At 43.5% G+C, this 14,557-nt stretch overlaps 1 protein-coding gene across 1 annotated transcript in view; it reads right to left on the reverse strand.

The window, feature by feature from the left end:
- Window positions 1–308: 308 nt before the first annotated feature.
- Window positions 309–14,557, reverse strand: part of LOC129115831 (phosphofurin acidic cluster sorting protein 1-like) — a 20,060-nt gene continuing 5,811 nt past the window's right edge. Inside the window, exons 3-24 of the mRNA XM_054627063.1 lie at window positions 14,104–14,193; window positions 13,248–13,410; window positions 12,667–12,758; window positions 10,585–10,668; window positions 10,364–10,423; window positions 9,202–9,353; window positions 8,882–8,975; window positions 7,385–7,471; window positions 6,955–7,043; window positions 6,390–6,522; window positions 6,141–6,245; window positions 5,883–5,983; window positions 5,277–5,431; window positions 5,076–5,186; window positions 4,533–4,635; window positions 4,102–4,144; window positions 2,832–2,877; window positions 1,539–1,632; window positions 1,383–1,445; window positions 1,230–1,345; window positions 530–640; window positions 309–421 (exon numbers count right to left, since the gene is read on the reverse strand). Of these exons, the coding sequence (XP_054483038.1) occupies window positions 309–421; window positions 530–640; window positions 1,230–1,345; window positions 1,383–1,445; window positions 1,539–1,632; window positions 2,832–2,877; window positions 4,102–4,144; window positions 4,533–4,635; window positions 5,076–5,186; window positions 5,277–5,431; window positions 5,883–5,983; window positions 6,141–6,245; window positions 6,390–6,522; window positions 6,955–7,043; window positions 7,385–7,471; window positions 8,882–8,975; window positions 9,202–9,353; window positions 10,364–10,423; window positions 10,585–10,668; window positions 12,667–12,758; window positions 13,248–13,410; window positions 14,104–14,193 (2,205 nt within the window). The remainder of the gene's footprint in view (window positions 422–529; window positions 641–1,229; window positions 1,346–1,382; window positions 1,446–1,538; window positions 1,633–2,831; window positions 2,878–4,101; window positions 4,145–4,532; window positions 4,636–5,075; window positions 5,187–5,276; window positions 5,432–5,882; window positions 5,984–6,140; window positions 6,246–6,389; window positions 6,523–6,954; window positions 7,044–7,384; window positions 7,472–8,881; window positions 8,976–9,201; window positions 9,354–10,363; window positions 10,424–10,584; window positions 10,669–12,666; window positions 12,759–13,247; window positions 13,411–14,103; window positions 14,194–14,557) is intronic.

Here is a 14,557-nt window from a genome sequence, read left to right on the forward strand (position 1 = left end):
ATAAATATGAATCAATTCACATTTTGGATTTGAGCTCCCTAACAACAGAATCAGCTGAGGATCATGGGTACTGTAGTCTGTACCTTCTCCCCAGCTGGGACTATTTTAAAACACCTTCTGCCTCTTCATGTCATCCTAAAGACTCAAACCTTCTTCAGCATCTCTGCTCACAGAAATTAATGTTTAAACTCCATGTGAAAACACACTGGAGGCTGTGAACAGAATGTACATTAAGTAGTAAATATTAGTGGTGCAACGGATCATAAAACTCAAGGTTCTGATCAGCACAAAAGAAAAAAGAAAGAGGTTCAGGGTTTGTTGTAGCTGAAGATCCCCACAGGAAAGTGTTTGACGTGAGTCGGCCACTGAGCAGCGAGCTGGAAGAACTTCACATCGTTCCACTCCACTCCGTCTATGGAGACTGAGACACACGGCGTCACTCACACACCTGATACACACTGATGGCACCGTGTGTGTGTGTGTGTGTGTGTGTGTGTGTGTGTGTGTGTGTGTGTGTGTGTGTGTGTACCTCTCAGTGTGTGTTGGTGTTTGGAGGTACAGATCAGTCTGCTGATGCCTTCGATCAGCTGACTCCTTGACTCCGCCTCCTTCTCCTTCATCTTCTTACTGAGGAACATGACTGACAGACACCATCATCATCATCATCATCATCATCATCATCATCACCATCATCATCATCACCATCATCATCGTCATCACCATCATCACTATCATCATCATCATCATCACCATCATCATCATCATCACCACCATCATCATCATCATCATCACCACCATCATCATCATCATCATCATCACATCATCATCATCATCATCATCATCATCATCATCATCATCATCACCATCATCATCATCATCATCATCATCATCACCATCATCATCATCACCACCATCATCACCATCATCATCATCATCATCACCATCATCATCACCATCATCACTATCATCATCATCATCATCACCATCATCATCATCATCATCACATCATCATCATCATCATCATCACCATCACCATCATCATCACCATCACCATCATCATCATCACCATCATCATCATCATCACCATCATCATCATCATCACCATCACCATCATCATCATCATCATCACCATCATCATCATCATCACCATCATCATCATCATCATCATCACCATCATCACCATCATCATCATCATCACCATCATCATCATCATCTCTCCTCTTCCTCACCTTTCTTGTTCTTCTCCTTGGTAACCACCGTCATGCTCATCAGTTCTCCTCCGCTGATCCTCGACACCTGCAGACAGCGGAAGTTGCTCTTCAGAGTGTTCTTCATCCCCACCTCCTTCCTTCATCTCTCCTCCTCCTCCTCCTCCTCCTCCTCCTCCTCCTCCTCCCGGACTGCTCCAGTAGTCCACCTGCAGTCCCATCACCTCCCCCGGACAGCTGGACAGAGAGGAGGAAGAGGAGGAGGAGACACAGGATGCAGATTATGGTTCTAATCAGACCCACCTTCATTTCAAAAGAAACAGGAAGTACCTGGTGGAGGGGGAGAGGGGGGGAGTGGAGGTGAGGCTGATCGGTGCTCCTGATTGGGAGGGAGGAGATCCCAGGATGATGTCATCAGAGTCAACTGTGGAGGAAAAAAGCAGGTGAGAAGAATCAAACAAATGTGTTTATTTCAGATGTTAATAACAGTTTGTGTACTTTTATTTGCTTTCTATTATATATTCTATATTAGGCAAATTGCATATTCATAAATATATATATATATTTATATATATATATATTATATATAATATATATATATTTATATATATTCAAGCCAATCTTTTAAATTGTTATTAATTTAAATGTAATTTTGAGTCCCTTAAATCGTCTGTCCAAAATGATGGCGATGATAAAATCTTTTTTATTTAAAATGTTATATTATAATTATTATATATTTTATTTTTGTCTTACTATTTTCTATTATGATTTTTATTTTATACATTTTCTTTATATCGTTTTTATTATAACCTTCTAATTTAAGAGTTTTTTCTCTCTTTATTAATTAAAAATGGTATGGATGATTGTTTGTACATTCTTATAACTAAATAAAATCAGTAAAAATAATAACAATAATGACTTGAGTAAACATAAAAATAAAAGCACTGGTGTGAAGAGCCACTGTGTGAGGTCTCACCCTGCTTCTTAGTTGTCTCGTGTTGTTTTCTGTGATTTCCTGTTTTATTTTGTTACTTACCTCTCCTCTCGTTTCAGAGTCTCCACTTCCTGCCCCTGTGTTTCCCGCTCTTGTGATTTCTACCACGCCCTGATTCATTTCACCTGGTCATCATTAACTCCTCCTCCTAGTCTATTTAAGTCCCTGTGTTTCTTCCCTCGTTGCCAGTTCGTCTTAGTTCATTTATTGTCTAGCGTTCCAGCGATTCCCTGATTATTGTATTCCTGGTGTTTGATCCTGCTCACCTGTGTACCGACCCCAGAAACTAAAGACTATTCTTTTGACACCAGCCCTGTCTCTGAGCCGTCCTTCTCCTGTGGTTCCCGGTCGTTACACACTGGATCTCCTTCTCAAATTAAAGTTTTGTGTTTTCTGTATTTATTATGTTCGACTTTAAGAATATTTGTCTCCACAAAGATTTGGTGAAGAAAATGTAAAGAACTGAATGCATTAAAACCATATATATATATATATATATATATATATATATATATATATATATAATCAGTTTAATAAATATAATGAAAATAAAGATATATATATATATATATATATATATATCTTTATCTAAAGGTGAGGTGAGGAGCAGACAGGTGAGACCGGTCTACCTGAGATGGACCGGAGGTTCTGCTCCACGATGCCGACATTCACCAGCTGAGGACAGACACAGAACATGTGACCTCATGTCAACACAGAAACATGCTGCAGCAGCAACAGGAAGCACATCATCCTCTGATATCTCCATGGCAACAAGACTCTGCATGTACTATAGAGAATAATAATAATAATAATAATAATAATAATAATAATCGTTAATAATTCTGCCTCATTCAATATTTCTGTTTTCAGTCGCCTTTAACAAACTCCATTTCCCATAAATCCTAAGTGTTCAAGGGTTAAACGTCACGAACAGTCTAGTGTCTGTGGTTAGTTCAGGTGTCTGTAATAACAGTAGGACAGTCTGGTGTCTGTGGTTAGTTCAGGTGTCTGTAATAACAGTAGGACAGTCTAGTTCAGGTGTCTGTGGTTAGTTCAGGTGTCTGTAATAACAGTAGGACAGTCTAGTGTCTGTGGTTAGTTCAGGTGTCTGTAATAACAGTAGGACAGTCTGGTGTCTGTGGTTAGTTCAGGTGTCTGTAATAACAGTAGGACAGTCTGGTGTCTGTGGTTAGTTCAGGTGTCTGTAATAACAGTAGGACAGTCTAGTGTCTGTGGTTAGTTCAGGTGTCTGTAATAACAGTAGGACAGTCTAGTGTCTGTGGTTAGTTCAGGTGTCTGTAATAACAGTAGGACAGTCTGGTGTCTGTGGTTAGTTCAGGTGTCTGTAATAACAGTAGGACAGTCTGGTGTCTGTGGTTAGTTCAGGTGTCTGTAATAATAGTAGGACAGTCTGGTGTCTGTGGTTAGTTCAGGTGTCTGTAATAACAGTAGGACAGTCTGGTGTCTGTGGTTAGTTCAGGTGTCTGTAATAACAGTAGGACAGTCTAGTGTCTGTGGTTAGTTCAGGTGTCTGTAATAACAGTAGGACAGTCTGGTGTCTGTGGTTAGTTCAGGTGTCTGTAATAACAGTAGGACAGTCTGGTGTCTGTGGTTAGTTCAGGTGTCTGTAATAATAGTAGGACAGTCTGGTGTCTGTGGTTAGTTCAGGTGTCTGTAATAATAGTAGGACAGTCTGGTGTCTGTGGTTAGTTCAGGTGTCTGTAATAACAGAGGGATAGTCTAGTGTCTGTGGTTAGTTCAGGTGTCTGTAATAACAGAGGGATAGTCTAGTGTCTGTGGTTAGTTCAGGTGTCTGTAATAACAATGTACTTACAGTTAGTAACCAGAATAATAGATGCAGTACTTTTAGTAATAGCAGTATTCAACAGTATTTCTTACCCCAATAAAAGGAACAAACTTCTGACAGGAGTCGTCGTCGGGACTGTGCAAGAACCAGATCAGACAGCAGCAGAACAGACATGAACTCATGAAACATTAACAAATTAATTATACATTTAAAAACGTTTTGCACTGTTTCCTCTAATGTCCACTAGATGCTGCTGTGGTGAACTTTATAAACCGTTAAAATCTCTACAGTACCTCATGGCCATTATTTCTCTTATCAATATTTAAATCTGCTGAAGCTTGTGGTGCATTCAATGTCAATGGGATCTTACAGTGATTTATATTTTCACACTTCACTTCCTCTTTTAGTTTCTGTGTAAATACATGTGTTCTTTGGTCGACATTTAACGTTAAAGAACTCAGAGAGCCCTCATGAACAGAGATCGGCCTATGAAGTGGTCCTTGAACACATCACAAGAAAGTACCTCTTGTGTTTGCAGGTGAGCATGGCCTCTGAGATCGGACACAGGTGAGAAACAGCCGCTCCGCTCAGATACTGAGACACTCGAGCTGCTACTCCAACGGGATCTGTCCAACAAAGAGCACGTCTTCACACGAGACGGAGACACGAGACACGAGACGGAGACACGAGACGGAGACACAGACAGACGGAGACACGAGACAGAGAGCGAGAGACAGAGAGAGACAGAGACGGAGACAGAGAGAGAGAGACAAGACAGAGATAGAGACAGAGACAGAGAGAGACAGAGACACAAGACAGAGACAGAGAGAGAGACAGAGACAGAGACAGAGACAGAGACAGAGACACAAGACAGAGACAGAGACAGAGACACAGAGAGACAGAGACACGAGACAGAGACACAAGACAGAGACAGAGAGAGAGACACAAGACAGAGACAGAGACAGAGAGAGAGACAGAGACAGAGAGACAGAGAGAGAGAGACAGAGACATGAACATGAACATGAGACACGAGACACGACAAAGGTCAGAGGTCAGTCTCTCATACCAAGAGGAGGAGGCTCCATCCGTCCAAACAGCTCCCTCCAGCCGGCGTCCATGAACAGGCTGTTGAATTTACTGTCCAGGGCGGCCAGGTACTTGGCCAGCGGGTGGGGTCCTGTTGAGGAGATAACAAACAAATGGAGCGTCACGGGGGGCTCCCGGCGAGGCGGTTCACAGAGGACGATGTGTTGGAGTCCGTGCGTACCGACTGGGAGGATGAGGAAGCGGACGTAGCTCAGCCAATCGGGCGTCTTGCTGGCCAGCTGCTCCACAAAGCAGGAGAGGACGGTGCTCAGGTAGCTCTGGTCTCCGCCCACCGCCACCTTCACAGTGGGCGGAGTCTGTGAGTTACAGTTACAGCTGGAAGACACATGCAGCAAATCATCTGGGTCTCACTTTATTCCAAAAAGACAATATTCCTAATAATCTGTTTACATGGATAATTAAATTAATATTCCTCTAATATTCACGTTTACATGCAGTCGTTCATATTCTGATCAACGTAAAAGAATCCAACGTCAACGTATTTGTCTCCTGTGTTTGACGGGTCGATGTCCTAACACGTTGTTAATCACGTCAAATGTATCAAAGTGGAACATCAGGAGATAAACTATGTTCCAGAGGTGGAGGACTTGTTGGACCGCGTGAACTCAGCCTCCCTCTCTCATTCCTTCAAACACCTTCTCGGTGTTGAGATGTTTGTTCAAATCCAAAAACCTGTTGATATCCAAGTCCTTCATGAGCTTAGTGTAACTCATAAACGTTCACGCTCAGTGACATCATGGATATGGACGTAAATATTGCCTCTTACAATCTCTGGATGCGGCTGATGACGGCGCTGAAGGCGGCCTGGACGTCAGCTGATGAGACGGTGCAGACGATTGGCTGATCAAAGAGAAGCTCCGACAGATACTGAAGACACAGAGGAGACAGTCTGTCCTCAGAGAGTATCAACATGTTACTGTACTGAAGGTATACACAAACAGAGAGAGACGGATGGGACAGACAGACAGACAGACAGAGAGAGAGAGAGAGAGAGAGAGAGAGAGAGAGAGAGAGAGAGTCAGACCTGTCCCTGCCAGTCTGTGGTGTTGATCAGGATGATGGAATCAGGAATCTGATCATCAGAGAACAGGATGTGATTCAGCTGATCCAGAACCGACTTCCTGGCAACCTGTGTGGACCCAAGAACATATGATACAAAAACCTGGACCTTGATCCGAACCTGGACCGGAACCTGGACCGGAACCTGGACCGGATTCTGACTCTAAACCTTGAAACAAAACAATATTATTAATGTTCTGTCTGTCTGTCTCACCTGTGGAGCAGGTATCCTGTAGTCAGAAGAAGTCTCACTGTCCACGCTGCTGGTTCTGTCTGTCCCTCTAGAGTTCTGTCTGTCCTTCGTGGAGGCGGTCCAGGGATGGCGAGACAGCTGACTTCCTGTCTTACTGCGAAGACACCAGAGAGACAGACAGATGACTTCCTGTTTTACCTCTAGTCATCAACCTCTGGTTCTTTAAAGAGAAGCCATTGCTTCATGTGTTAAAGCTGCATTCTCTCTCCTGTCCACCAGGGGGCGACTCCTCTGGTTGTATAGAAGTCTATGAGAAAATGACTCTACTTCTCTCTTGATTTATTCCCTCAGTAAACATTGTAAACATGAGTTTATGGTCTCAATCTCTAGTTTCAAGTCTTCTTCAATACAGCATGATGTTCATTTAGTAAATGATGCTCCATTTACAGTCAAATATACTATTTATATATATGTATATTTGACTGAAGAGGTTTATCGTGAGCTCAGGTTTCTATGGCAACTCACATAAATTTACTCACTTTTTGTGTTACATAATTTGTGTGTGTGTGTGTGTGTGTGTGTGTACCTCGGTGACATTTGTGGTTGGGACTCAGTTTTACAGAGTTTGGCAGCCGGGCCTGCATCTGTTCCCATGGCAACATCATCCTCAACTTCCTGTGGAGAGAAAAAGAAGAAGGGCCTGTGTTTGTGTGTTCTTGTATTTTCTACAAAGTGAGGACCGAAACAAGTTTTATTTTACAACAGAATGAGGACACTTCTCAAAAGTGAGGACATTTCTTCAAAGCCTTGTTTCGGGGTCAAGACTTGGTTTTAGGGTTCAGGTCAGAGTTAAGTTTATGGCATTTAGTTGTCATCGGTAAGGAGAAGGTAAGGGGCAAGTGTGTGTGTGTGTGTGTGTGTGTGTGTGTGTGTGTGTGTGTGTGTGTGTGTGTGTGTGTGTGTGTGTGTGTGTGTGTGTGTGTGTGTGTGTGTGTCCTGATAAACAGATGGTCCACACTTACCCTGGCTTCTTCTCCTCTGGACTCATCAGGGAATTGAGGCCCCTGAGCTCCAGGATGCTCTGAAGAAAGCACCTCTGTCGCCTGTTAATGACAACAGAGAGCAGTTACACACTCTGACCTAGAGAGTAGTTACACACTCTGACCCACAGAGAGTAGTCTGACCTACAGAGAGTAGTTACACACTCTGACCTACAGAGAGAGTTACACACTCTGACCTACACAGAGAGCAGTTACACACTCTGACCTACAGAGAGTAGTTACACACTCTGACCTACAGAGAGCAGTTACACACTCTGACCTACAGAGAGCAGTTACACACTCTGACCTACAGAGAGTAGTTACACACTCTGACCCTACAGAGAGCAGTTACACACTCTGACCCACAGAGAGCAGTTACACACTCTGACCCACAGAGAGCAGTTACACACTCTGACCTACAGAGAGTAGTTACACACTCTGACCTACAGAGAGCAGTTACACATTACACACTCTGACCCACAGAGAGCAGTTACACACTCTGACCTACAGAGAGCAGTTACACACTCTGACCTACAGAGAGCAGTTACACACTCTGACCTACAGAGAGCAGTTACACACTCTGACCTACAGAGAGACCTACAGTTACACTCTGACCTACAGAGACAGTTACTCTGACCTACAGAGAGTAGTTACACACTCTGACCTACAGAGTTACACACTCTGTAGTTACACACTCTGACCTACAGAGAGCAGTTACACACTGACCACTCTACTGACCTACAGAGAGCAGTTACACACTGACCTGACCTACAGAGAGCAGTTACACACTCTGACCTACAGAGTTACACACTCTGCAGTTACACACTCTGACCTACAGAGAGTAGTTACACACTCTGACCTACAGAGAGCAGTTACACACTCTGACCTACAGAGAGCAGTTACACACTCTGACCTACAGAGAGTAGTTACACACTCTGACCTACAGAGAGCAGTTACACACTCTGACCTACAGAGAGTAGTTACACACTCTGACCCACAGAGAGCAGTTACACACTCTGACCCACAGAGAGCAGTTACACACTCTGACCTACAGAGAGCAGTTACACACTCTGACCCACAGAGAGCAGTTACACACTCTGACCCGAGAGCAGTTACACACTCTGACCTACAGAGAGAGTTACACACTCTGACCTACAGAGAGTAGTTACACACTCTGACCTACAGAGAGCAGTCACACACTCTGACCTACAGAGAGCAGTTACACACTCTGACCTACAGAGAGTAGTTACACACTCTGACCTACAACAATATTCATATATTCACATGATGCAACAAATTTTTTTTTTTGATCCTGAACTTTAGTTATGTTCAGAGCTCAACAGAGATCACATCCACATTACTGACCTGTGTGTTTTATGTGAATAAGTGTCCTCTTCATGATCTTGGATAAAGACTATAGATAGATGTAGATATGATATTGATATCTACTTCTACTATCTACTATCTACTCACAGCTGCAGTTTGTTCTTTCTGTTGGTTCCTCTGACTGTTGAGACTCCCAATCTCAGTCTGAGAGCTGGAATGAGAAATCCCATCGAAGAACGGCCTGTTGGTCAGAAATCAGCACAGTGAGGCTTTATATAGGCAGTGAGACAATGTGTGTATATATACTGTATAAATAATATATATATGTGTGTGTGTGTGTGTGTGTGTGTGTGTGTGTGTGTGTGTGTGTGTGTGTGTGTGTGTGTGTGTGTGTGTGTGTGTGTGTGTGTGTGTGTGTGTGTGTGTGTGTGGATGTTGGAGGCTGAGGTGCATGCCTGCAGTCTGACCTGAGTTTGGGTTTGGGCGTGCTCTGGATGCTGTCGTTGTCGTCCAGCTCCGGGCCGCTGTCACTCGGGTTGTAAACCTCCAGACTGTCGTACAGCAGGTCCAGGTCCTCCTCGGCCTCCTGACTCTGACCCACCGGATCAGAGTCCAGCACCTGAAGTGGATCAGGATCATGAGGTTATAGGACAGAACAATTTACACACCAGGAGAGGACAGAGATGAATCTACCGCTGAAGATTTATCAAACAATGTTGATGAACACTGATTTAGACACTTATCATCTGACGGTTATTAAGGTTTTAGTTCCCAGCAGGAAGACATTTTAAGACAATATAAGGAAAGTATGAGGACATAAGGAGATTTTGAAGAAAGTATGAACACAGTATGAGGAGATTATGAGGACAATATGAAGACAGTATGAGGAGATTATGAGGACAATATGAAGACATAATGAGGAGATTATGAGGACAATATGAAGACAGTTTGAGGAGATTATGAGGATAATATGAAGACAGTATGAGGAGATTATGAGGACAATATGAAGACATAATGAGGAGATTATGAGGACAATATGAAGACAGTATGAGGAGATTATGAGGACAATATGAAGACAGTATGAGGAGATTATGAGGACAATATGAAGACAGTATGAGGAGATTATGAGGATAATATGAAGACAGTATGAGGAGATTATGAGGACAATATGAAGACAGTATGAGGAGATTATGAGGATAATATGAATGAAGAGATTATGAGACAATGAGGAGATTATGAGGACAATATGAAGACATAATGAGGAGATTATGAGGACAATATGAAGACAGTATGAGGAGATTATATGAGGAGATTATGAGGAGATTATGAGGACAATATGAAGACAGTATGAGGAGATTATCAGGGCAATATGAGGACAACATGAAAACAATAAGAGGACAGTATGAGTTGATTTTAAAGACAATATGAGACATTTTGAGGAAAGTATGAAGACAGTATGAGGACAGCATCAGGACAATATGAGGAAATTATTTGGACAATATGAGGAACATCAGGACAATATAAAGACAGTAAGAGGACAATGTTCAGAGAGGTCTCAGTTTGAAAATCTGAACCTGAACCAATAAAAGTGAACATGACCCTTATGAAGACACGTTGTCTTCTACAAACCTCATCAGTGACTTTGAATCTTTTCAGCAGAGCCACAAACTTCTGTTTGAAGTTCGGTTGCTGAACCAAGAAGAAAAGAAGAAAAGTGAGACACAGTTAAAGACTTTGTCCTATTTGTCCTCTGATCATAGTGTGTAACTGTTAGGATTATTGATTTTCATCGACACATCACTGATCAACAACTACAGAGTGTTCTTGGGAAACAGCTGATTGGTCCTCACCTGAGTCAGGGATGCTGTTCGGATCATTTTACTTCGAGTTTTCTTCGTCTTTCCCTGGACGTCGTCATCATCATAATACATGTCCTGAGAAACAAAAAGAGGGTGTTGCTATCTTAGCCACGTTAAACCACTTTGATGATCCTTTGACTGTAGCGCCACCAATGGGACAAAAGTCATACTTGTACTAGTTATGGGTGTACTTTGAGATGAATGCTAATATAGCATACTTAAATGTTGTTGTTAGCGTTCCTTTGCTTAATATTACCATATAGAAATACGTAATAACACCAAATACATGTAAAATGTAAATGCTAACAGCTGCATGCTAACACAATACAAAGCCAGATATTACCAACAACATATGTTAGCGTAGAAGGATGCTAACATGGATATGCTAACATATCAACATGTAAATACCATATTCAATTCAATGCAGTTTATGTTGTAGAGCCCAGAATCACAAATTACAAATTTTGCCTCAGAGGCTTTACAATCTGTACACATGAGACATCCTCTGTCCTTACACCCTCACATCCTCTGTCCTTACACCCTCACATCCTCTGTCCTTACACCCTCACCTCCTCTGTCCTTACCCTCACCTCCTCTGTCCTTACACCCTCACATCCTCTGTCCTTACACCCTCACATCCTCTGTCCTTACACCCTCACCTCCTCTGTCCTTACACCCTCACATCCTCTGTCCTTACACCCTCACATCCTCTGTCCTTACACCCTCACCTCCTCTGTCCTTACACCCTCACATCCTCTGTCCTTACCCTCACATCCTCTGTCCTTACACCCTCACCTCCTCTGTCCTTACACCCTCACATCCTCTGTCCTTACACCCTCACATCCTCTGTCCTTACACCCTCACATCCTCTGTCCTTACACCCTCACCTCCTCTGTCCTTACACCCTCACCTCCTCTGTCCTTAGACCCTCACCTCCTCTGTCCTTACACCCTCACATCCTCTGTCCTTACACCCTCACATCCTCTGTCCTTAGACCCTCACATCCTCTGTCCTCTGTCCTTACACCCTCACCTCCTCTGTCCTTAGACCCTCACATCCTCTGTCCTTACACCCTCACCTCCTCTGTCCACCCTCACCTCCTCTGTCCTTACACCCTCACATCCTCTGTCCTTACACCCTCACATCCTCTGTCCTTACACCCTCACATCCTCTGTCCTTACACCCTCACCCTGTCCACCTCACCTCCTCTGTCCTTACACCCTCACCTCCTCTGTCCTTAGACCCTCACATCCTCTGTCCTTAGACCCTCACCTCCTCTGTCCTTACACCCTCACCTCCTCTGTCCTTACACCCTCACCTCCTCTGTCCTTACACCCTCACCTCCTCTGTCCTTACACCCTCACATCCTCTGTCCTTACACCCTCACATCCTCTGTCCTTAGACCCTCACATCCTCTGTCCTTAGACCCTCACATCCTCTGTCCTTACACCCTCACCTCCTCTGTCCTTACACCCTTCTCCAGGATGGACAGAAGTCAACAGATGTCATGTGACCAGAATGAACAGCATAGCAGATACAACACATTCAGTGTAAGTCATATGAAGTCAAACATTCAAAATGTCATCATGTCAACTTGTCTACTTTGAGCTAAATACAAGCGTTAGTACGCTAACAGGATAACATACCATTAGCATATAGCTCAAAGTTCTGAGTTATTTCCGATACAATTCACAACATGAGTTTACTGATTTAATGTCAGTTAAATCTCTGGTATAACGATACATACCAATATTGGTATACAATCCATGCTAACTTAAGCTATATGCTACAATGCGGATGATTCATGCTAAAGCTTTGTATGCTATACAGACATGCTAACTGCAAGGACTGATGAGAGCTTAGCATTATATTCAAATTACAGCCAATTTAAAGAACAGATCATCAAAGTCAATCACACAATTTTTGTGAGATGGCACAGTGATTGATGCTTTCCATGTGGACCCCCCCATCAATGTACCGGAGCTGTCAATACTTTTAAAGAGCTATGAGATCCACATGTGCACTGTGAGACAGGTGTGTTGTGTCAGACAGGTAATCTGAGCCGTCAATCACCTGAGGATGACCTGCGTCGTCACTTCCTTCCTGTTCGGAGGAGAAGCTGTCGTCATCGTCCTCCCAGTAGTTCTCCATGTCAGGAGAGCGATCTGTTGCACAAACAACGCAAAGTTACCACAGCTGTAGAAAAGTACATTATAACTTCATTTATTAAAGTCTGGACAGCAAAAGAACACGTGAAGATAGAATCCAAACCACATTTCGGATTCCTACAGGTGCCTCTCAGTCCGGCTTAAAAGTGGATTTCAAAGTGACAGTGGGATTGTTTGAACACATGAAGCAGTGACTTCATTTTCAAAACCGGATGGTTGCTGTGTGGGAAGAATGATGGCTTTTGAAGCTCATGCTTCCGTGTTGGAAAGCTGCGTCACCAGTGAAGGTACGTAACTATTGATGCCACTGTTTGTTTTGGTTCTACTCTCATTATTTAAAGACATTCGTCCTTAAAGCTGCCACTTTACTAACAGTCACTACAAACAGAGGCTCTGGAATAAATACTACTGTGGAGGAGCTCACGTGTACTTTGGTTTCCGACCAATCAGCAGTCATTATGTAACGGCTTCACTGTTCCCCCTCACCCGAGGCCTTGGTCTTGTTGCCGTGGTGACCGCTTGTGTCCTCCTGTTCGACTGGCTGGCTGGTGAGAGAATGGACGCTCAGCTCCGCTGCACACATCGAAGCATCCTTCAGGTTGCTATGGAGACCGAGGATATGGGCTCCGTCCGTCGGCTGCTGCATGACCTGGAACAGGACAGGAAGGCACGCACGCACACACACACGCACACACACACACACACACACACACACACACACACACACACACACACACACACACACACACAATGACAATGACAATGCTAACATGCTGGTGTTTAGAAGGTATGATGTTCACCAGCTGAGGCTTATGAATGTCTCTGGTTCTGCAGGTATCTGATGAAGTACTGGACACATGAACATGTTTACAGATCATCCTGTATGATGAACCACACTTCATCACCATCCATCCCATAGTAGTGGTTGAGATGTTTCAGTCTGGACCAGAGTGCCCATCATACCTCGGCCATGTTGATGACTCCCACTGCGAGGGTTTTGTAGCCCAGGATGGTTCGGTTCTTGTACCTCTTCCTCCTCTGCAGCATCACGTGCAGACGGTTCACATCACGCTTCAGGAAATGAGGATACTAAACCAAAGACACGGGGCAGAAAAAACCTTTATGTGAATGTATAATCCTCTTTTATAGAGTCCTAAAACCAAGAAATGAGTCAGCATTAGTGGTGGGGACGTGAAGTCATGTGACTAAACGTCCTCACGAGAACACTTCTGAGGAGCAAAGGTATCCACCACTAGTTTTAAAGTTGTTGAGATGTCTCATTCTGGACCAAACTGATGAGGCGAAGGAATAAGTGTGATGAAGAAACGATTAAATGTGTGACCTGCAGTGAGAAGGTGAGCTCCAGGTCGGTTTCCATCAGGCCGTCCGGAGGAAGAAGGTATTCGTTGGATCTCAGAGTCCTCTTAGAGCCCTGAGAGACGGACATGTGGACCGTTATTAATGAGAAGATGAAACCTGTCCAGCTGACAGACACCATGTGACAGCTACATGAAAACAAATGGTTAATGGATTTTGTCCCTCCTGTTATCATTCTTGGTTTTATTTTTCTTTGGGGGATGATCATGCTGTTGGTTTTGGTTGCTGTCTCCACGTTGGAGCTCTGTAGCCCTGATACAGCTAGAGCGATTTAAACTGGATTTAAACTCAAATAAGAATAAATCAGTGGAACGAGTATCCTGCAGGTTAAACTCTCACCAGCCTTCATTCAGGACAATGTCAACCTAAACATAAAGTAAATTCATGCAGAGCTTTTCAGTAGACAGTTGGTGTCAGAT

This window comes from Anoplopoma fimbria, unplaced genomic scaffold (assembly GCF_027596085.1).
Source record: "Anoplopoma fimbria isolate UVic2021 breed Golden Eagle Sablefish unplaced genomic scaffold, Afim_UVic_2022 Un_contig_12607_pilon_pilon, whole genome shotgun sequence".
Classification (NCBI taxonomy): Eukaryota; Metazoa; Chordata; class Actinopteri; order Perciformes; family Anoplopomatidae; genus Anoplopoma; species Anoplopoma fimbria.